Source organism: Saimiri boliviensis, chromosome 12 (genome assembly GCF_048565385.1).
Source record: "Saimiri boliviensis isolate mSaiBol1 chromosome 12, mSaiBol1.pri, whole genome shotgun sequence".
In the NCBI taxonomy this organism is placed as follows: Eukaryota; Metazoa; Chordata; class Mammalia; order Primates; family Cebidae; genus Saimiri; species Saimiri boliviensis.
Genome location: NC_133460.1, coordinates 98,702,967 through 98,726,211, shown reverse-complemented (window position 1 = coordinate 98,726,211; position 23,245 = coordinate 98,702,967). Strand labels below are relative to the sequence as shown.

The 23,245-nt window shown below is 46.6% G+C and overlaps 1 protein-coding gene across 6 annotated transcripts in view; it reads right to left on the bottom strand.

The window, feature by feature from the left end:
• VWA2 (von Willebrand factor A domain containing 2) overlaps positions 1-23,245 on the bottom strand; it is a 57,796-nt gene that overhangs the window by 31,944 nt on the left and 2,607 nt on the right. Inside the window, exons 2-5 of one of the 6 annotated variants that reach the window (XM_010332801.3) lie at positions 19,311-19,608; positions 10,039-10,100; positions 6,860-6,934; positions 5,590-5,723 (exon numbers count right to left, since the gene is read on the bottom strand). In XM_010332801.3, the coding sequence (XP_010331103.2) occupies positions 5,590-5,723; positions 6,860-6,934; positions 10,039-10,100; positions 19,311-19,417 (378 nt within the window). In that variant the 5' untranslated portion in view covers positions 19,418-19,608. The other 5 variants (XM_003922184.4, XM_010332797.3, XM_074382942.1 and 2 more) reach the window with 5 other exon arrangements.

Sequence of the window (23,245 nt, the reverse complement as noted above, 5' to 3'; positions counted from 1 at the left end):
CTCTCCGGATCCTTAAGTCACTAGCCTGTCTTCAGCAGAGAAGGCTATAAATATTCAGGTTTCCTCCCGAGGCCTCAAGCCCTGCACCGAATCCTTGGTTCTCCAAAACCCCTGGAGAAATGACATTCTCTGTTACTATTCTCAAAACCAACCCTAGTTCTGGCCAAGACTGCAAATGGGCCAAGTGAGTCATGCTTAAGCAATGATGCTGCCTTCTGCTCCCCACTGGAATTCCCTCACTGCCATTCCCTTGACAGGCCTGGGACTTGGGAGATGATAGAAATGCCCTGCCACACCAGGCCAGCTGCATCTGCTCTGGATCAGCAGGGTAGGGTTCACTTTTGCACCCAGGATGCTCTGGGGAGAAGCTGGTGTGTACTGTAAGCAGGAAGAAATGTCAGTCTTCAGTGGGCATGTTGGGGAGATGGACACAGGAAAACAAAGCCACGTCTCAGGAAGAAGCTTCTGGGAAGGAGCTCCTCCTAGGTTTTCCTTGAAGTTAGTGTGTGATTAAAAAGGGGCATCTCAAACCCGGGGGAAAAGATGATCTGGTCAGTCAATGATATTGGGACAACTGGAGAGCAATCTACAAAAAAATAAAGGATAAACTACAAATGAATTCAAGCTTTTGGAGTGAAAATCTAAATATGAAAGTTCTAGAAAAACTCGGGAGAATTTCTAAAATTTCAATGTGTAAAACATCTTACTTTCTATTACTTAAAATCCAGAAGCCGCCGGGCATGGTGGTGCATGCCTGTAATCCCAGCACTTTGGGAGGCCGAGGCAGGTGAATCATAAGGGTTAGGAGTTCAAGACCAGCCTGGCCAATATGGTGAAACCCCTTCTCTATTAAAAATAAAATTTAAGAAATCCAGAAGCCATGAAGGAAAGATTGATAAATGTGACTGCATGAAAAAAAAAAACCCCAACAACTTGTGCAGGACAAAACATACCTTAATGGAATGAAAAAAAAAAAAGGCAAAATGGAAAATTTATGTGCAATTCATGTTAAAAGGTTAGCTTCCTCAATATATAAAAGAGTATCTGGGAATCAACATATAAAAAACCAACAATCCAACAGAAAATGGGCAAAGGATATAACCAGAGATCACAGAACAGGAAATACAAAATAACTCTTTAATGGAAAGATACCTGGCCTTACCATAATAAAAGAGCATTTTCCCCATCTGTTTAGCAAAAAACCAACTACAATATTTACAGGTTTAAACAAGTGTTCTCAAACATTGCTAGTAGAAATGTAAATTGGTACAGCATCCATGGAGGGCAATTTGTTAATATTTATTGAAAATTTAAAATGCACAGAGCTACTGGAAATTTATACTACTTCCACACATGAAATATTATTTACAAGAGCACAGTATATCTGTAACAGCAACTGTCCATCAATAGAGGTTAATTAGACCTTGATAAATCCTTATGATAAAACATTTTAATGAGCTGTAAAAAAGTTATGCCTGTGAATACAGATATGGGAAGATTTCCAAGAAAATGTGAGAAGGAAAAAGGTGTGAGTGAACAATGTGTCTAGCAGGCTATCCTTTGTGTAATAAGGGAGAAAGAAGAATATATATTCATCTTGCCTGTATTTGCACAAAGTGATTCTGGAAGGGACTCAAGAAAACAAGTTGAGGGACTGGGCAAATGGAAGATGCGTGGGCGAGAGGGAGGCTCTTCACTGTACATCTTTTTATCCAACCCATGTGAATGAATGAATTAGTTGAAAAAAAATAACCTCCCCTGGGACCAACAGCTGGGTGTATTTACTTGGGTTAAACAGGAAGAATGTAACTTCAAAACAAGAAGGAAGCAGCTTAAGTCAGTAGTTAAGGCATTTTGTTTAATTGGTGGTTTGGGAACCAAATAGTTGCCTTTTATCTTTAGTTTATTGTATACTCAGAAACAGGTCCGCCCAGCTGCCCAGCTGTCTCCATGCTGTAATCACTCTGCCCCGTTATTACATTAGAGCCAGGAAGTGAAATTCTTAGCTTTTAAGTGTTAAGTGGAAGACTTCAGATACCTTAAATCCACCTCAACAACACAGCATCCATAAAAGTCTTAATTTACAACTACTTGACATTTCTTCTTGAAAACTAAAGTTAAAGACAGTAAAACTGGGCACAAATCAAATCCCTTGTACACAGAGACAACAAAAATACAAAAACTACAGCAGCAAAAACATAAAACCTGCAGCCACAAGTCAGACTGACCCACCTTAAATCACCCTCATGCAAAATCCCTTCTGCAGCATGCCAAGGGCTCCACTTGACCTTGGAGGTCAAGACACTAACTCACTCACCCAAGCAAACACTCAATTCCTCTGCTTCCCAAGTCTGCGGAGAGCAAGTTTTTCTCAAGTTAAGCCCAAATCTAACTCCCTGAACACCCAGACTCTACCCTTAAAAAACAGAGCCATTGTCCTCTCTCTTTCACATGAAAATGATAATCAGGTTCCCTCATTTATAGAAGTTTCCAGGCCTCTGACTGTCCTGGCTCCCTCTCATGGGCACTGACTGTTTTGCCCATGTCTAACCAAAAAATCAGCCCCCAGGACTCAATGACACTTTCTACCTGTGATCCAGCAATGTCCCGGTTAAATTCCCTGAACTCTGGGATCTGCTCCCAACAGCATCAGCCAGGAAATTTCTTGTCACGGTTTTCTTACACCACTGACTCCACACACACATACACTGCCACACTGCTGGCCATTTGCTATGTGATAGCAGGGTGTGAATGCTGAAGGTCAAGACAAATGGCCTAATGGACCAAGTCCTGGGCTGAAGAGTCAAAAGCCCCAGTTCTTCCATACTTAGCTCTCTCCTGAGGTTGCTGTGTGACCCTCAGCAGTCACTTAGCGTCTCTGAGCCTGTTCCATCTGTGAAACATGCACTGATTATCCATAGGACTCTTCATTCCCAACCTGTCAACCCCATGGTCTCCAAGCTACTCATTTCAGGACATGCTACATCAATGCCAAGTTCAACAGTGTTTAATCTTTATACTACCTCCTTCATGAATAACTAGTGATGCTTTATAAAGTAGACTTTTAAAAGCAGGGTCCTGTGCAGAGGATGGTGGGGAAATGGCATTTCTTGACCCTGGCCATTTTAAGGTCTATGCTGGGTTAACATCATGGTTAGAAAACTTCTGGGCTGCTTGTGCCTAGCTTGAATGATGCCTGCTATGGTATCTTCAGAAGCAAGATGGTCTCAGGTCCAGGAGTGTGTTCCAGCTCCCAAAATGACATGGCATTCTGAAGAAAATCTGGCCCTCATGAAAAGCCACTTATGCTCCTGAATCCTAGAGGTTTTACTATGATTAATCTTGGAATGTTATCTTGGAAAACCACTTCCTTCCTCAACCTGTATGCAACTGGTCTCTAATGCAAGTAATTTCAGCTTTTCCGGACTACAGGCTTCTCAATTTTTAAGTTGACTTTTGGGTAAGTTCATGTGATTCAAAATCCAGAAAATATTTAAGTTTGCATTGATGAGTCTTTCTGGCCTTGTGCCCTATCAACTCACTTCCTAACCTCCCCACCAATGAAAAGCACTGTTTTCAGCCTCTTGAAAATCCATCCAAAGTGTATGCAGATACAAGAAAATACAAAGATTTTCATTCATCCCTCCTTATTTTGTACATAGAAAGTAACATGTTATACACACCATTTGCACCTTACTTTGACACTTCATTTGTTCTGGTGTTTTTCCATATCAGAGAGCTTCCTCACTCACTTTCTGGAATTGCCTAGTGTTTCAATATATGCATGCATCATAATTCATTTATCTGTCCCTCCTCAATGTACATCTGGATTGCCTGAAATTTTTTTTTTTTTTTTTTTTTTGAGACAGAGTCTCACTTTGTCGTGAGGTTGGAGTGCAGTGGTGCGGTCTCGACTTTCTGCAACCTCTGCCTCCAGAGTTCAAGCAATTCTCCTGCCTCAGCCTCCCGAGTAGCTGGGACTACAGGCGCGTGCCACCATGCCCCGCTAAACTTTTGTTTTTGTTTTGTTTTGTTTTGTTTTGTTTTGTTTTTGAGAAGGAGTTTCGCTCTTGTTACCCAGGCTGGAGTGCAATGGCACGATCTCAGCTCACCGCAACCTCCGCCTCCTGGGTTCAGGCAATTCTCCTGCCTCAGCCTCCTGAGTAGCTGGGATTACAGGCACGCGCCACCATGCCCAGCTAATTCTTTGTATTTTTATTAGAGACGGGGTTTCACCATGTTGACCAGGATGGTCTCGATCTCTTGACCTCGTGATCCACCCGCCTCGGCCTCCCAAAGTGCTGGGATTACAGGCTTGAGCCACCGCGCCCGGCAAACTTTTGTATTTTTTAGGAGAGACAGGGTTTCACTACGTTGGCCCTGATGGTCTCAATCTCTCGACCTCGTGATCCGCCTGCCTCGGCCTCCCAAAGTGCTGGGATTACAGGCATAAGCCATCACTCCCAACCTGCCTGAAATCTTTTATAGTTACACACATAATGCTGCAATGAATAACTCTATGTGAGTACTATTTTGCATGGGCGTGAATATTTGCAGAATAAATTCCTTTATGTAGAATTGCTGGGTTAAAGCCTTTGTAACTGGGAGGAATACTATTGGATTCCTCCCTAGAGGCTACACCATTTCACACTCCACCAGCAGTGTATGGGAACCCAGTTTTTTCAAGATTTGCCAATGAAGCATGTCACCAAATTTAGGATTTTTTTGCTAACCCAGTAGGCGAAAAACTGTACCTTAGGCAGAGGGTTTGCTGACACTCTGAGTGAGGTTGGGCTTCTTTTCGTATGCCTAAAGGCCTTGCGTGTTTCATTTTCTGGGAACTGCCTGTGTTCCTTGCCCATTTTTCTATTGGATTGTTAAAAAAAAAAAATGTCCCTTTTAGAAATAAAAGCCACAGCTACCTCTCTCTGCTATATTTAAGCCTTACGATTTGAAGAACAAGAAATGAGAACACTGGCTGGATTCATTCGGGCAGGAGTAGTTCCTCTCACGTGCAAGAGAGGGTAGGAGCTGTGCTTCCTCTTCGGTCTGCTGAGGTAGTAATAGCTGTAGTCTGCTTAGCATGCTTTCCCTTTCCCATTGTTCTGCAACCACAACCTCTCTTTCTAGAGGAAAGTCAAATCCACTCCCTACCCTAAAAACATGGCGGAGCTCTTATGGTCTGGCCAGAAACTCTCTTCCCTCTGACTGCTGTGATTGGTCAGTGGATTACCATGTGACCTAGGCCTGCCCAATCAGAACCCTCCCTAGGACTTTGGCCAGATCTGTAGAGAAAGGGTCCTGATTTTTACTGGGGTCACCAGCTTGAAGAACAATGCAGGACAACTTGGCTACATCAGGAAAACCTGGCTGGGAAGGAAGTCAACCAAAAGAAAACAAAATTGAGAGATGGGGAAAAAAGAGAAGGATGTCTCATAGCCTCAACTCAGCTCTTGGATCCTACCATGCCTGGAACCAGGATTCAGCCCCTTGGTCTTCCCAGCTCCACACGCCAGTTGATGCCTCCTCTGCTTGAGACCAGGTTTCAGGAGATGCCCTAACACGAACACCAAGGAGACTTGCACTCACCCTCTCGGGGCTGATGTCCAGAGCGTCACAGACTGTGATGGCAAAGTGCTTGGACCTTTCAAAACTCCCTTTCCCGATGCTGTGAGACCCATCTAGCAGAAACAGGATGTCCACTGCAGCTGAGCACCACATCACTAGAGAGAGTGGGACAGACAGGTGACAACCAGCAGCAAGTGAATCTCACTCCTGAAGCAGAGTGAAGGCAGAAACAACCTTGCGGTGGGACGGGCTGCTGCCCCTCTTAGCATGAAAGGGGAGAACTAACCTGCAGAAGGCGGCCCTACTCTGAAACAGGAGGCACATGCACCACGGATGTGATACTCACAAATGGACCCTTACATGAAAGCCCTTGTATTACAATAATGGAAGAACCTAGTTCACCACCACCAATTAAGCTCTATGAGGGGGGTCTACCGGGCCAGTGGGCAGCACTGAAAAGGCTTGGTCCCGGGCCTCGGGGGGCCACAATCTAGTGTGGATACAGGCACTCTGATATGTGAGGCCATGTTACCCAAGAGTTCAGCAGTAGTACTAGCAGCCATGTTCAGGGATACTGATTAGAGTGGAAGAGGAAGGAACATGCTGGGAGATGGGCATGGCAGGTAGCCACCTGGTTACCTGGTGAGCAGATAACAGAAATCCTCGAGGTATAGGCCAAGTAATTCAATAAGAAGAATTTACTGAGGTTGGGCATGGTGGCTCACACCCAGAATCTCAACACTTTGGGAAGGAAGGAGGGTAGATTGGTTGAGTTCAGGAGTTCTAGATCAGCCTGGGTAACATGGTGAAACCCTGTCTCTACTAAAAATACAAAAATCCATACGGTGCATGCCTATGGCCCCAGCTACTTGAGAGGCTGACGATGATGCAAGAGGATGGCTTGAGCCCAGGAGGTTTAAGGCTGCAGTGAGCTGAGATTGTGCCATTGCACTCCAGGCTGTTTTTGTTTTTGAGATGGGAGTTTCCCTCTTGTTGCCCAGGCTAGAGTCCATTGGCACAATCTTGGCTCACTGCAACCTCTGCCTCCTGGGTTCAGGAGGTTCTCCTGCCTCAGCCTCCTGAGTAGCTGGGATTACAGGTGCCCCATTTTGTTTTTAAACCAAGGAGAATAACTTGGTTAGGCTCCTGTTTGGGAAAAATGACTCTGGCCACAGCATGAAAGGAAGATGGGAGAGGGCCAGAAACTCTCTGGGGGAACACAGTTCTCCTCCAGCCCATCACGCAGAGGCCTGCGTGGGCATCTGGAGGGTGAGGAAGAACCTGGGCTTACTTTTGCTGGCAGCTGAAATCTTCCCGATGGTTTCTCTGCTTACGTGGACTTCCTGGAGAGATAGAGATGGAGGCACTAGAAGAGAAAACACCAGAAGCAACCATTAAAATGCTGAGAAGGAGGAGGCTCAATCTCCGACAAATGACCAGACTGAACAGGTAACAGGAGAGAAACCTAGAATGTGAGGGAGTGATGATTCTTGCTTCTTAAAAATTACCAGACAGATAACACAAAGAAACCCCGCAGTTCCCTCATTTCTGTGAGTTATCTTTGTATTTAAATGTGGGTAGTTCAAAAACAAAGAGTAAAAATTACACGCAGTGGGACTCTGAAAATTTTCATCCCTGGTCAGGTGTAGTAACTGGAGTCCCTGGGAGGGCAGCTCCTTGCACTACCTCTAGGCACATCCTTGGAAGCTTCCTCACTATCCCCACCTGCCAGGCCCTGCAGGAAAGACATCTCACTGCCTTAAAAATTAACCTTCATGGCCAGGCCTGGTGGACGGACTCCAGAGACTTCATTCATTTAGTCTCTACTAAAAATACAAAAATTAGTTGGGCGTGGTGGTACGTGCCTATAGTCCCATCTACTCAGAAGGCTGAGACAGGAGAATTGCTTGAACCCAGGAGGCGGCGGTTACAGTGAGCTGAGATCGCACCATTGCACTCCAGCAAACTGTGCCTCTCTGTACCCTGTGCTCCAGCTGTCATGGCAGGTGCCAGGCTTCAGGTGAACCCACCTTGAGCCTGGGTGACATCCCCAGTGCTCCCTGTGAAATGTCCTCATGACTACAGAGGCTCCCCCCTGGACAGGCAGCTGCTTCATGTGTGACTGCTGCTGCTTTTTCCACTCAAGTCAGCAGCTCCCTCTAAAGACCAGCTGCCTGGGCTCTGGAACTTTTTTTTTTTTTTTTTTTTTTTTGAGATGAAGTTTTGCTCTGTCACCCAGGCTGGAGAGCAGACGGGGTTTCACCATGTTGGCCAGGATCGTCTCCATCTCTTGACCTCATGATCCGCCCACCTCAGCCTCCCAAAGTGATGGGATTATACTGGCCTGAGCCACCACACCCAGCCAGGGACAGAACTTTAATCTGTAGGATGGGTGATGCTACTGAGCATTAAGACTCACTAACCTAGTCAAATTCTTTCATATTACAGACATGACAGCCAAGTCTTAGAGGGAATTTCCATACATTCTTATCTTTCCAGAGAAGCTGAGCAGTAAGTTAAGGCCAACCCAGGAGTAGGAAGAACTGGGTGTTAGGCCCAGCTCTGCTACATGGCTGTGTGACCTTGGGCAAGTCACAAGGCCTCTCTGGAACTCCCCTGCCTCGTCTGTACAACCCAAGGATGATCAGATCAAGTGCATGTGACCACGATCAGGAGGCTGGACAGGGCCATAGAAGGCAAAGGTCCATGATCAGCTGGAACAGAACCTGCACTGTGCCTGGAACTCCAAAGACTTCATTCAGGCCCTGACCCCAAACACGTCTTACCACTCCCCAACCCCTTGGCCATGAAGCTATTGTGTTACACTTTCCATCCACCCCATCTGGCTTAGAGACAGAGGGAAACAGGTGGGCTGGGCAGCCAGGCTAGAGCCACAAGCCCTCAACTTCCACCAGCCTTTCTGAGCCCTGCTAGGTTCCAGGAAACAGGCAGGTGTTAACAGTAGCCAGTTCAGCAGAAAACAAATACCTACTCACAGAAACACAGACCAGGGAGGAACAGCAAGAAAGAATCCCGGAGGCCACTGTGTCACCCCTTAACTTTGCAGAAGAGGATCCCAAGCCTCACAAGTCCACCTCTTCTTACTTGTAAGACAGAAATCTACAGACACACATCAATTCCTTCCAACCTTCTCATATTTCAAAGAGATGGGAGAACGTGAAAGGGACAAAGTAGGAAGTAAAAAGAAAGTTGATTTGCTCCATTATTCATTCATTAATCTACTTCCGGAGCATAAACCATGAGCCACATCCAGTGCAGGCCCTGAGATAATACAGTGGTGAAGTAAGAATGTTAAAGAATGTACAGTCTCTTTCCTTGAGAAGCTTACATCTTACGGAAAAGATGTCATTTTTAAAAATGCACACAAAACTCCTTTCTGTGTTAACTGCTACAGAGCAGGGGCTACAGGCGGCTTGAAGAGGGGGATGTGGCCTGATCAGGAGGTCCTGGGGGAATTGTGCCGGGGCTGAAGGATGGGGAGGAGTTTGCCAGGGTGGCTTGCTGGGGCGAGGGGGTGATCCAAGCAAAGGAGCACCATGATTCAGAACCTCTTTGGTGAGGAGCAAGGATGCAGGGCAGGACTGGAAGGAGAGTGGGGTCGTGGTGCAAAGGGCACAGGGAGGGGCCCCCAGAGCGGACTCATGATGGCCACAGAATAAGATGAGACAAAACCTCTTAGGAGCCACATAAAATCACTGAAAAGTTTTAGTTGGGGGTGAAGAGCGGTCCAAACATGATCCAATTTGCATTTTGAAATGGCCACTATAAAGACATGGAATCAACCTAAATGCCCATCAGTGACAGACTAGATAAAGAATATGTGGTACATATACACCGTGGAATACCATGTGGCCATAAAAAGGAACAAGATCACATGTCCTTTGCAGGGACATGGGTGGAGCTAGAAGCCATTCTCCTTAGCAAACTGACACAGGAACAGAAAACCAAACACTGCATGTTCTCACTTGTAAGTGGGAGCTGAACAGTGAGAACATAGGGACACAGGGAGGGGAACACCACACACTGGGGCCTGTCGAGGAATGGGGTGCGGGGAGGGAGAGCACCAGGATAAACAGCTAATCCATGTTGGGCTCAACACCTAAGTGATGGGTTGATAGGTGCAGCAAACTATCATGGCACACATTCACCTATGTAATGAACCTGCACATCCTGCACATGTACCCTGGAACTTCAAAATAAACATAAAAAAAGAAATGGCCACTGCATGGAAGATGATTTGGAGGAGGACCAGGGACCCAGGGAGACCAGGCAGGAGGCCACTGAAGTGGTCAAGGACAGGATGACATGACTTAGACTAGGGAGATGGCCACAGAGGGGAGAGATGCAGGTGGATTCAAGAGACCTTTAGAATTGAAAATCAACAGGATTTGAAACACACAGTCCTACCCCCACCCAAGTACTCCCCCATCACCAATAAAAACATCTTACCTCTGAAAAACAGGAAAATACAGACGGTTTCCAGCAACAGGAAAGGGGGCATGTTGATGTAACTACAGGCCAGGAAAAGAAAGAATCAGCAATTAGTTCTGTGAATGCCCCAAGTCATACCACCAAGCAAGATACCTTTTCCAAGTCACAGATATGACCCTAGAGGCCCTCACCACAGTAACTACAGTGGTCTGGAAAAGACCCCAGTTCCCAAAGCCATGTGAGACTTTACTCCAATTACTTCCATTGTAATGAGTCTAACATCTAATGTTAGTTTTAACGAATCTGACATCTAATGTTAGATTTAACCAATCTAACATCTTCCCCAGGACACCTCTCTCACCCATCCCCAAATGCACCCCAGCCCTCCACAACAGGCCCCGGGAAGGTTTGCTCTCCTGCTCTCCCCAGAGTTAAGAGGCCCCAGCCTTGGCTCTGCCTGGGCAATTTGCATTTTGAAATGGCCACTGTAAAGACATGGAATCAACCTAAATGCCCATCAATGACAGGCTGGCTAAAGAATATGTGGTACATATACACCGTGGAATACTATGTGGCCATGTGACCCTGGGCTAAGTCACTCCTCTCTCAGCGTCTCCATTTCTTCATGAGGAGTTATAATTCAACAGGATGAAGATCTGATTTTCAATGTCCTCATGTTCTGAAATCTTCTAATGAGGTTAACAAACCTTTCCCTAACAAGACAACATCTGAAGAAAGCCTGTACTATCTACTTAGTAGATAATCTAAATTATCTACTAATCATCTAAATTATTCATCAATCATAATCTGGCTGAAGAAATTTTTTTTTTTTTTTTTTTTTTAAATGAAGTGACACTTTGTAGCCCAAGCTGGAGTGCAGTGATGCGATCTCGGCTAACTGCAACCTCCGCCTCCTGGGCTCAAGCCATTCTTGTGCCTCAGCCTCCTGAGTAGCTGGGACTGCAGGCACATACCACCATGCCTGGCTAAGGAAAACTATCTTTTAAGAATTTTTTTTTTTTTAATGTAGGCCAGATAGCCTACATAAGCCCAGGGGCCCTAGTCCTCATCCTGGTGCCCTGTGACCTTGAGAGAGGAGAAAATGGCCCCAATACGGCTAAACTATCTTATGGTTTTAAAAGTCCCATTGGATCCCCTCCATCATGGACCTATATTTAGACCTCAAGATACATCCAGCTCTGTGGATTTTTTTTTTAGACATACTTACTTACTTCCGTGGATTTCTATTTTAAGACATACTTATTTATTTGCATATTTAAAGTTTACACAATGCCATGACTCCAATGTTTAAAAAAAATAAATAACCCCTGAACAGCCTCTGAGACACATAGTCTCTTCTGTATCTCAAGCAAGTTCCTAAATAGAGGTAGAGCACGTGTTCCTATTTTACACACTTTCATATGGGAGGTAAGTGGTTAAGGAGGACTAGAAACCCAACCAGGCCTACCAGGATGCTGGACAGACACAGAGCATTCCTATGGGAATGCCACCAGAGGAAAAAATACAAGTCTGTACAAAAATCTTTATTTTCATACTTAAGAAGAATCACATACTCATGCCAACAGCTTTACTAGGCTTGGCCAACCCACTAAGTTACACACACACTCAAGTACCTGGAAGGTTATTGCACAGCTCCTTAACCAATCGAGTCGGGGCAAAGTGGTCACTTTCCCCACAGCCAGACTCTGGATTTGTCTCCTGTGAGGACACCATGCCTGGCACAGGCAGGGCTGGGGGGCAGCTGCAGTGAAACCTTGCCTCCAGATTACAAACCAGTATAAGCAGCACAATTCTCGTGGCTATGTTCACTTCAGAGTGTCATGTTTGGTGATGTGGAGCTTTCTAAATAGAGAGGTTGAGGCACTGCCAGGTGCACAGTAGAACAAATGTTTCCTGTAGTGCTCTAGACTGAGGGTGGCAGTCAATGGTAAAATAAATGTCAGTAGCTCATTCCTGACAGGTTACACAGCAGCCTTGGCTCAAGGATTCCTCCCCATGCACGATTCCTAAGACTGTGGGCTAGGTGATTCTTTGTTTTGGCAATTGGATGGTTTTGATGAATTTGCTGTGATCCAGGGGTGTTCAAGTACTTCTCTGAACAATGGCTCTTATTGCCCAGGCTGGAGTGCAATGGTGCGGACTTAGCTCACTGCAACTTCCACTTCCTGGGTTCAAGAGATTCTCCTGTCTCAGCCTTCCCAGTAGCTAAGATTACAGGCATGCACCACCACACCTGACTAATTTTTGTATTTTTAGTAGAGATGAGGTTTCACCATGTGGGTCAGGCTGGTCTCAAACTCCTGATCTCAAGTGAACCTGCCTCAGCCTTCCAAAGTGCTGGGATTACAGGCATGAGCCACCGTGCCCAGCTGAACCCGTGATAATCTTTTGTAGGTCTCCTGGTATGTGTTTGCCTCAAAAGGAGGCTTCCCGACTAAAAATTCATAGCGAAGAATTCCAAAGCTCCAGAGATCCACCTTCTCCTCATGCATCTGACCTTCAATCATCTCCCAGGGCAGGTAGTCCAGGGTGCCACAGAGAGTGGCCCTCCTGGAGGATGGAGCATATACTGACCACCCAACATTCTCAGACCGTATGGTTATTTAAATGATGCCACCAGATTCTACCTAATTCCAGAATATGGACCACTTGGAACAGTCTATAGAGATCCTTAGATTTCAAAGAAATCCTCAAACAAACTACTATAAAACAAATGTCCCCACCAACTGAGAGTCTTTGTGCAGGGTCGTCCTGCTTCAAATGACTAAGAGGCTCAAGCCTTCCCCTGATCTAAGTGAAAATCAGACACCCAATATGGCGAGAGCCAGGAAGTCAGGAGCTCTCCAGACATGATCAGAGGGAGCAAGGTGGTGGGGAGGATACTGGCCAGCAGCACCCACTTCCTGCTAGCTTCCAGCCCTGCGCATGCCAGCAAGAAAGGACTCATGATTTCCCTTTCCCCTAAGAACCTGCTTTTTTTCCCCCTTTTACTCCACACCAGAGAGGCAGAACAAGCCCCCACTTGCTGCCTGGGAGTCAGGCAGGGGAGAGGCAGCGAGGATGCGGTGAAGAGCTTCTCAATGCTGCGACTAGTTCTTGTGTTCAGGATGACTTTCTGGAGTTACAGCTTCTGACCCTCAGAATGACCCTGAGATGGAGGATCAGGCCTGGTAATTGTTTATACAAGAAAGATCCTAGTAGCCACCTCCCCAGGCTGCTATGTGGGGATCATGTGGAAGGAAGTGCAGAAGGTTCCTGCCATGTGGGAAGGTACCCAGTAAACACAGGCCTCTTGCCTCCATGCTATGAGACCAACGTAAACAGCTTCATCTTGCTCCACTATGTGCCTCTGCTTGCCCAGCTGAATGGTTTTCCAGAGTTGCCCAAGTTTCTGCTCATTAAAACAGATTGTATGTTGGCAATCTGCAGATGCACCCAGCATGTCAAATGCCTCCTCCTAGCTGTTTGGAGTGATCAGATGGTGTTGGCTCTGTAACCTCCGAGCACCTCCCTCTCCTGTGCCTCTCAACACAATCCCTATTGTCACACAGCCCATGCCGAAACTGCCCGGTGATGTGTTTGTCCTGACTGCCAGGTGGCAAATGCCTGAGACTACCGACTGTATCTTAGTCTCTGCTGGAGCTCCAGAGACCTGCCTGTGCCTGGTGTATTGTAGAGGAAGTTCTTGCTTGGTGGATAAACAAAGCACCAGAATGCCTCCTGTAGGAGGGCTACAGGGATCCTTCTAGGGGGCATCACTGCACTCGCTGTGTTCACTGCATTTTTTTTTTTCACCAATATGAATGAAACAAATGCTACGGTGACGCTGGTGAAGTAGTTTGCACTCTATTCCCACCCAGTCATCTCAAATATGTACCTCATTCCCTTCTCATATCCAAATTTTCCTCCAATACTAATTTGACCTCCAAAATACAGCCCTACACCTGGAAAGCTTTTTTTTTTTTTAAAGGATGAACCCCACAGTAAAAATCAACAGCTTCTGCCATGTAATGAGCATTTCTTGTGTGCCTGCCGCCAGCTTCCGCCTTTCGTGTCTTCTCTCCTGATCCTCACAGCCAGCCAGGGAGGGTGTATTATCCCCATTTTGCACGTGAGAAAGCTGAGACATGGAGAATGAAGTATTTTGCCCCAGCTTACACAGCTAATCAGTGGATTAGATTCCATTCTGACTTCCCAGTGTCACCTTCCCAGTTCCGGGGAAAGCAGCCTCAGAATGTTCAACAAGGGAGAGGTGTTGGGGCTGCGGGTAAGAGGCGACACTCTGGCAGAAGTCCAGGCTCCAGAAAACAGGCCATGAACTACGGGCAGTAACAGAAGCACAGAAGCATAATTTTTAAAATCTGCCACCCTGAATCCCACCTGTTGGCAATTCCACACACCCACCCCGACCCCAGCTAATACCTGCCAGCAACTCCCAGGCTCCATCCAGCACAAGGTGAGATTTACCAGGGCCCTCTGCCTTCCTACAAAGTAGTTGGGAGTGATCTGCAAGCCCAGGGCCGGAACAGACCACCCGTTCCCAGGTACACCTCTCCAAGCCTTTTCCATTACAGCACCTCGTTCACCATGTTGTATCCTTCTGTTCCATGACTCATGCTAATCCCATGTGTTCTTCCTGGCTTCTGTGTTCTCATCCACGGCTTTAGATGCTCCCCGTGTACATCCCTGATCTTCTCATCGGAGTGTGGCCTTTGGATCCTGCTTCCATGCGGCACCAGCTGCACTTGGGACAGCAGGCACGTGAAGGCTGCTGCCTGATGCCACAAAACTTCCCACTGTCCACTACCCAGAAATTACATTTCCCAGGACACAGGAACAAATAAGAGCCAAAATAAAGCTACTTTTTAAAAAAAAAAAAAAAAGAAGGGCTGGATTGGGGATAGCTGAAGGCAGTTTTGCGGGATAATGACTGCCTTCTCTAGGAACAGAAATGAAATGAGTGGAGGGAAAAGGAGGAAACCACTTCTGCCTCCTCACAAAACCCAACTCCAACCCCAAATAGTTAGACTGGCTCTCGGCAGCCTCCTCCGAGTCAGAATGGAAATCAGAGCCCTTTACAAGAACACTACATGCCTGAATGAGAACACTAAAATCAGAGGTAAACATCTCCAGTGGGGAAGTCCTTGCCATAACAATCATCTTCCTTGTCCCTTTGGCTAAATATTTGGCTCAGGCCCAGAGAGTCAACAGATGTGGGTGACATGCTTCTAATTTGACATGGCAGGGAGAGCATTTTAAAAGCTACTTGGGGAAAGTCACGCTCCCCCAAAATAATTAGTAAATTTTCAGAACCCAGCAGCCTGACAACCAAAAGGCAGCACCAAGGAATGAACAACATGCTCTCTGTGAATTCCCTGGAGGCGCAGGCGGAAAAGCTGGGAAGACAGGCACAGATCACAAGCCCTCCCACCCTCTCTGCATCTGCAGAGACAGTTTTAGCCAGAAGAGAGTTCATGTTTGTTTTGATGGGCCATATTTTAAAATGCTTTAAATAGTACACAATCCAGAATCACTGTATGGGACACTGGGATTAGCCCTGAGGTATGGGCGAACACAGGACCCAAAGTCCAGAATGAGGATTCCAGCCCAGCTCTGCTCCTAGCATCTAGGTGACTGCAAGCAACAACCTCCCCTGCCTAATGGGGAGAATCTCAGTTTCATAAACTCCCCCAGAGTTGTAAAGATCCAGTGAGACAGGGTAGGACAGTCTCTGCTAAGTAGTAAAACACTTTCTAAATGAATGGTGTTAAAAGTTTATCAATAAACATATTCATTTAAAAACACTCATAACCTACAGGACAGACATGATCACATCCATTTTTATAGATGAGGAAATGGTCTTGGAGAAGATGAGACCCAAAGCCACAGAGCAAGAAAACCTCAAGCTTAAGCGTCCAGCCCAGGACTTCTCAGCTATGACCAGAGGCACCAGTACGCAGAGGCACGTGGTATGCAGAGGCATGTGGTACACAGAGGCACACAGTACAGAGGCATGGGTAAGCAGAGGCACACGGTACACAGAGGCACTGTGGCATGCAGAGGCATTGTGGTACGCAGAGGCACGTTCATTACACAGAGGCACGGGTACATAGATGCACTGATTTACAGAAGCACATGGTACACAGAGGCATGTGGCACAGAGGCATGGGTATGCAGAGGCACTGGTACACAGGTGCACTGGTATGCAGAGGCACCGTGTGTGGTACACAGAGACACTGAAAAGAGCAACCATCTGATGGCAGGACACCTAAGCATGAGCCTCCTGGGTAAATTCCTTCACTTCAGTCTCTCAGTTTCCTTCTAAAACAGAGGTGACAAACATCCATCCTATTTCCCTGGAAAGGCTGTCGCCAGGATCCCATGAAACCACAATGCAAAGGCTCCCAGGACAAGGTGAAAGTTTCCTAATTTGACAGCAGGGAAATCTAGTTCAAGAGAAGAGACTCGTGATCACAAAAGGAAGTGGCGGACTAAGGGCAGTAATCACATTCCAGGAAAGTCGGCAGGTACTGTTGTGGGTAGAAAAGGAAAAGTAGGCAGTCCAGCTGTTTAGGAGATGAAAGGGCACAGAAAGGAAGGGACTTCAAATGTATTCAGCTGTCCCAGTGTCCTACTTTGGGGTTATACAGAAATATTTTGCAGGGAATGCATGTACAGTCACCAAGAGACTTCCAATAGCCTCCTTGATGATGTAGGGGGTGAAGGGAGAGGGAGATTTGCTTTATTTTAAAATAGCCTTATTGGATAAAATTTAAAATGAGTGATTCTATTGCAGCCCTCCCAATTAAACTAGGTTTTCACTTACTGCAGAAGCTTGAGGACCACCGTTCTAAAACAACCTCATAGGGTTGCTGACCCTACCACTGCTATATGAAATTTAATTTATCCATAAAAATTATTAAGCATCTGCCTTGTGGTCAGTACCCTTCCAGGAGCCGGGGATGCAAGGACAATGCTTTATAAGATGCACACATGGCAGGAAAGTTATTTTAAAAAGGCACTTTCACCAGGAGCTTATCTCCGATGCCATCATGGCCATATAGCGATTGTGCTGTTTATGATGCTCACCAAAAAGCCAGGAGGGGAAATGTCAACATATAGTACTGAGCAAAAGACACCAATCAGAAAAACTATGTACTACATGATTCCAATCATAGCCATTCTGGAAAAGGTAAAGCTATTGAGACAGAAGGTCAGTGATGACCGTGTGTTATAGGGAGGGTGGGATGAATAGGTGGAGCACAGAGGATTTTTAGGGTAGTCAAGCTATGCTGTTTGATACTATTATGGTGGAATGACATAATTTTACATTTGTCCAAAGCCACAGAATGTACAATAGGCACAAACCCCAGTGCAAACTGTGATCTTTGAGTCATGAAGTGCCAATATCGCTTCATCAATTGGAACAAATGTACCACTGGAGTAGGGTGTCGGGACAGGAGGTATATGGGAAATCTGTACCTTCTGCTCAGTTTTGCTTTGAACCTAACACCCTAAAACTGGGTCTCGGTTTCCTGATCTGTAAAAACATGGGATTCATTCCAGGGGCCTGTGCCTATTGAAGGGAGGGGAAATAGTAGGTGTAACCTCTGGATGGTAGACCAAAAACCAGATTTAATGAAAATACACTGATGGTTTTCAGCCAGATAGAGATGATGAGGAAAGCAATCTTATTCCCCAACCTGGGAATTGCCTGGGGACCTAGTCTGAGAAATTCTTATACTACTAGATGGCAGCTCCAGGCTGGATTTCTACAAAAAAGTAAGGCCCAGGGAGCTCTGTACCACCATCAGTCACAAGAGAGGCTGGCTTCGGGCTGCTGAAAGCCAGCAGCATTTACAAATTCATGCCTGTGGCTTCTGCCAACTCTAGTGATACCTCTGTGACCTCTTCACTTTTCTGACTTTCTTCAATAAGTCGACATTTCTTAATACAGTGTCACCTTGAGAGCAAAAGAGACCTTGAATTTTTGGGAATGAGTCTATAAAACACTTAGAGGTTGTGGTGTTTATTTTACCTGAAGCAGCTTATAATTTGAAAATCGTACAGGTTCTAATTATTCTAATCTCCAAAACATCAAACACATGGCATGGTGTCACCATGGCAAGGCCCCTCTCAGCTGGAGCCCTGGATTCCACCATCACAGGCAGCAAGGTGCCCTTCTCCCCTCTCTTCTGTCTAGTGGTCCCAGCAAGTTTCCAAGGTGCAATTCTGAGACCCTCCCATTCACCGTCCCAGCAGGTGGCCAAGGGCCCAAGGCAGGAAGGAGAGAAAGGTGAGCTTAGCTAGGGAAAGGTTAGCCTTATGAGAAGGGAAGGAGACCTGCAGAAAGCACGGCTGAGCCTGGTGGGGAAGTCACTAGGAGGACAAACTCCTGGGGTTCCCATTGCCCAGGCGCGAGTGTCCCAGGGCAGCCGGCCCCTCTCGGGTTCTGCCTGGGAAAACTGCCCCGAGACCCCTTAACACTTGGGTATGTCCTGTAATGGGGTGTGGGGTGGAGGCGGTCATGTCACCAAAGCCTTTATTCAAAAGGCGAGTCCCTTTCCGCGGCCACCAGGGAAGGGGGCCCTGCAACTGTGCCAGGCGAGCAGCTTGGGTTTAATACATGCCCTCCTCCACTCCTGTACCCGGAGCCTCTACCCCCTTACCTGCGGACCGCGCCCCTCTCCAGACTCGCCCCGGGCGGACCGCGAGAGGCCAGGAGGGAGGCGCGCGCCAGGTGCGCTCTTTTCCCAGTGCCGCCGTCCCTGGAAGGCCGAGCTCAGGTGCGCGCAGACAAGCGAACAAAGCCCGCACCCTCCGCGGGGCCGCGCAGCCCTGGCGCTCAGGACAGGGGCGGCCGGGCAGAGCGGGCCTCTATCCTGACAGCGCGAAACAGGCGGCTGCAGCCCTCGCCAGGCCGGCTGGCGGGGACCTGGGTGCCAGAGCCAACTCGGGGCTGGGACTCACCGGGAGGAGCGCGGCGACCAGTTCCCCGGGCAGCTCAGCTCAGTTCCCCGGGCAGCTCAGCTCGCAGGCGCGGGGTGAATTGAGCCAGGGGGCGCTACGGGCCTGCGGGAGGGGCACCCCAGGGCACTGCTGCCACGTGGGACACCTGTTTGTCTCTCCCAGGAGAGGGCGGCAACGTGGCCCGGAGGCACTCCCACCAGGGAGGTGCATTGGGCACTTCTGGGAACCCGGCTGGCCTGGCCCCCCTCGTGCTTTTTAACGCTGTATAGGCCAAGGTCAGCAAATAAAGCAACACTTACTTCTCCGCGGGACACCCAGCGTCTGAGCGGTGCAGCAGCGAACACTGTGCCATCAGCTGACTCCTCCGCGGGTTTGTTGCTCCTCGAAAAAATGTTGACTTTGGCATCTTTCCTATTTGTCATGGCAACTGCTTTTTAATTACCCTCCTTAAGTCTAGAGGGTGTTTGAGTTTTAAAAAATCACATGCCACAAAGCACAATGCCTGGCATGACCCTTTATATAAAGTCAGCTCTATGACGGCACAATCTGTAATTTCCATCTTTCATTTAAAAACTGTCAGGGCATAGTATCTGCTCACTGAAAAAAAAAAAAAAAAAAAAAGGAACAATAAGCAAGTTGATAAATTACTCATTTTCCACCACCCAGAGATAATCACTGTTAACATTATGGGTGTAATGTATTTTACCTATGCAAAAATTTGTTATTTTTAGTTCATTTCATGCAAGCTGAACATTAATCAGGATTTCCACTTCCTTTTGTGAACATCTATGTTTTGAGCCACTACATAATGTTCTAATGTACTTAACCTATCTGCTATTGCTGAATATTAAACTTTCCATTTTAATACAATTAAATGGATTTATGCTTTGGTCCAATTACTTCCTTGGAATAAACTGCAACAAGATAAATTTCTGGGATACAGGGTTTATACAATTTAACACTTTTGATGCATATTATCAAACCGTCTTCAAAGAAGGCTGACCTCCTTCCTCTTTTCCATGCTCCTTCTCATTATTCTGTCTATTTCATAGGAAAATAATTTTGTTTACACCTTTCCTGTAGTTCTCAGTTTACAAACCTGACATTGACAGCTTCCAGTCAAAGTGGCCCATGGTGACTTTAATGTTGCAACCTCACTGAGGGAGGCTGGGGAAGGACTCATTTTTCCCTTAATTCATTTAACCCAGTAACATTTACTGAGCACCCAAAAGTAAAAAGAGGGCCACACCAGAGCAGCAGACATAATGTACTAGCATGTCATCCCCACAGGGAACAGCAGTTAAGTTTTGAGGTCTCACTGCTGGGGAGGGATGGTCTCCGTCTCCAGATAAGCATTGTCCCAGATAAATATTGTGCAAGCCACGTAATTTTAAATGCTCTAGTGGCATTTTTTTTTTTGTTTAAAGTGAAAAGAAACAGGTAAGCTGGATTTCAGTATTAACCTAAAGATCCAGATTATCTCAACAGGTAATCAATAAGATGTTTTATATAATCTTCAAAATCCTGGGTTTTTGTTTGTTTGGAGACAGTCTCACTCTGTTGCCCAGGCTGGAGTGGGCCGGTGCAATCTTGGCTTACCGAAACCTGTGCCTCCTTAGTTCAAATGGTTCTCCTGCCTCAGCCTCCCAAGTAGCTGGGATTACAGGCATGCGCTACCACACCCGGCTAATTTTTGTATTTTAAGTAGAGACAGGGTTTTGCCCTGTTGGCCAGGCTGGTCTCAAACTCCTGACCTCAGATGATCCACACGCCTTGGCCTCCCAAAGTGCTGGGATTACAGGTGTCAGCCACTTCACCCGGCCAATCCTGTTGTATTCCATGCTCACAAGCACATCTCAATGTGGACTCGCCCCAATTTTAAATGCTCAGTAGTCACATGGGGTGAGTGGCCTGTGCTGTCACAGAGGAGACATCCAACAAGGGCAGACCCCAGGGCCTCAAGAAAGTGGGAATTCTACCTTTGACAACCCTCTCCCCAAACCCCTGTTTACCAGGTGCCAGCATACTTTTGCTTAATCAGCTTTACCTTGGAAAAGTCAAATTTCAATCCTGGTTATTTCTGAGATTTGGAATGTCTTTAATTGAGGGGTTACTTCACATTTTCACTCTGTGATTAAGAAGAACTGAAACTATAAATACGGTGAAGATATCTGTTGCTTCAGACTTCTTCACACCAATGTATAATCAGCCTGTCTGGGGTGTGCAGGCGGGAGGAAAGGCAGGTGGCGCAGGCCCCGGAGAGTGCTGAGTGGGTGACCAGCAGGGGCGGAGGCTTATTCTGCAGAAAGCTAGGGAGCTACTTTTGTCCTCCATGACATCCCTTCCTTTGTGAAGATTTATAAGGATTTAAAAAATAAAGTGATTATGAATTACCATCATCCAAAAGGGCAAGTAAGCTTCTTGCTTTCCAGGAGCTTGCCTTATTCATCTTTGCAGCCCAATGCCCAGTAATTTGCACACAGTAAATACCCTCTGAGAAATAAAATTCCATGTCCTCCACTGACTGAAAGGACCCTCTCTTGTCCAAGCAGACCCCAGAGAATTTTTTTTTTTTTTGAGTCTCACTCTATTGCCCAGGCTAGAATTCAGTGACTTGATCTCAACTCACTGCAAACTCGGTCTCCTGGGTTCAATCGATTCTCATGACTCAGCCTCCCGAGTAGCTGGGATGACAGAAGCATGCCACCAGACTCAGCTAATTTTTGTATTTTTAGTAGAGACAGGGTTTCACCATTTTGGCCGGGCTGGTCTTGAACTCCTGACCTCAAGTGATCTGGAGAAATCTTAAAAGCTGAGTTCCCAGACATGACTAGAAGAGAGGCAGGACACAGTTTGTTACAACTGCTGCTTCACTAACGGACATTAGGCTTTTTTTTTTTTTTTTTTTTTTTTTTTTTTTTGAGAAAAGGTCTTGCTCTGTGGCCCAGTCTGGAGTACAGTGGTGTGATCTGAGCTCACTGCAGCTTTGACCTGCCTTGACCCTGGGCTCAATTAATCCTTCCACCTCAGCCTCCCCAGTAGTTGGGACTACGGGTAACATGACACCACACCAAGTTTTGTGTTTGTTTGTTTTTTTTGGTAGAGATAAGATTTCCTTGCCCAAGCTGGTCTTGAGCTCCTGGGATCAAGCAATCTGCCCACCTCGTCCTCCCAAAGTGCTGAGGTTACAGACATGAGCTACAGTACCCAGCCTTCTTTCTTAAGGGTTAAACAAAAACTGGCCCTTTGGGAAAGACTTGCTCCACCCCTGCTATTTTTGAGGGTCTCACCGTATCCCTCAGAATGAAGTACAAGTGTTGCAATCATAGCTCACTGCAGCGTCGACCTTCTGGACTCAAGCAGTCCTCCTGTCTCAGCCTCCAAAGTAGCTGGGATTACAACCACGTACTACTGCACCAGTTGCTTTGGGTAGAGATGAGGTGTTGCTCTGCTGCTCTGCCTGGTTTTGAACTCCTCGAACTCAAGGGATCCTCCCACAGTGTTGGGACTGCAGGTGTGAGCCACTGCACCTGGCTTCTACTATTGACATGAACCAACCACTTGGTGCTGCCCCTCCCTTTTAAGTCTTCAACAAACCAAGCCACCAGCATTCCTTCCTAGGAGACAATAGACCACAGAGTGGTCCTGGCTAGTTTATCAGAATGCACAATGAGGGTTGTGTCCTCTGCTTCACCTTTTGACCTAAGAGGACCAAAAACTCGACCCCAGAATCCTGCTAATGCCGTTTTTTTGTACATGCAACCCATGAAGAGTCATAAAGGTTAACTGTACATGCATATCTCCTTTCATAAATATTCATGACTCTTCCTATAGCTTACTGTATATTTGGAAACTCTATTCAGCATAAATTCCTGTTTATTTTTCCCACCCTGTGTCTGTTTCTAGTTTCTGGCTGGAGGCTCTATTACCCAGACCGTAGCAATGGCCACCCTGCAGGTGGCCACCTTTTATGAAAAATCAAGCTCTCCTTTCCAAATTCATGAACTTTCTCATTCTTCAGTTGACACCTTCTACAATGTTAACTCTCAAATTGCCCTGTACCGTGTGCCTTGGTTATAAACACAAGACACAGGACTTTGAATTTCATTCAGGGACAAATAGAGACATCCGTACATGGTGACATGCATCATCATGAGGCACCCATTGTAGTAGAGTGACTGTGGCTTCATAGATTGGGTGGGGGTGGGGGCTCCTATTGGTTTTGTAACACAGA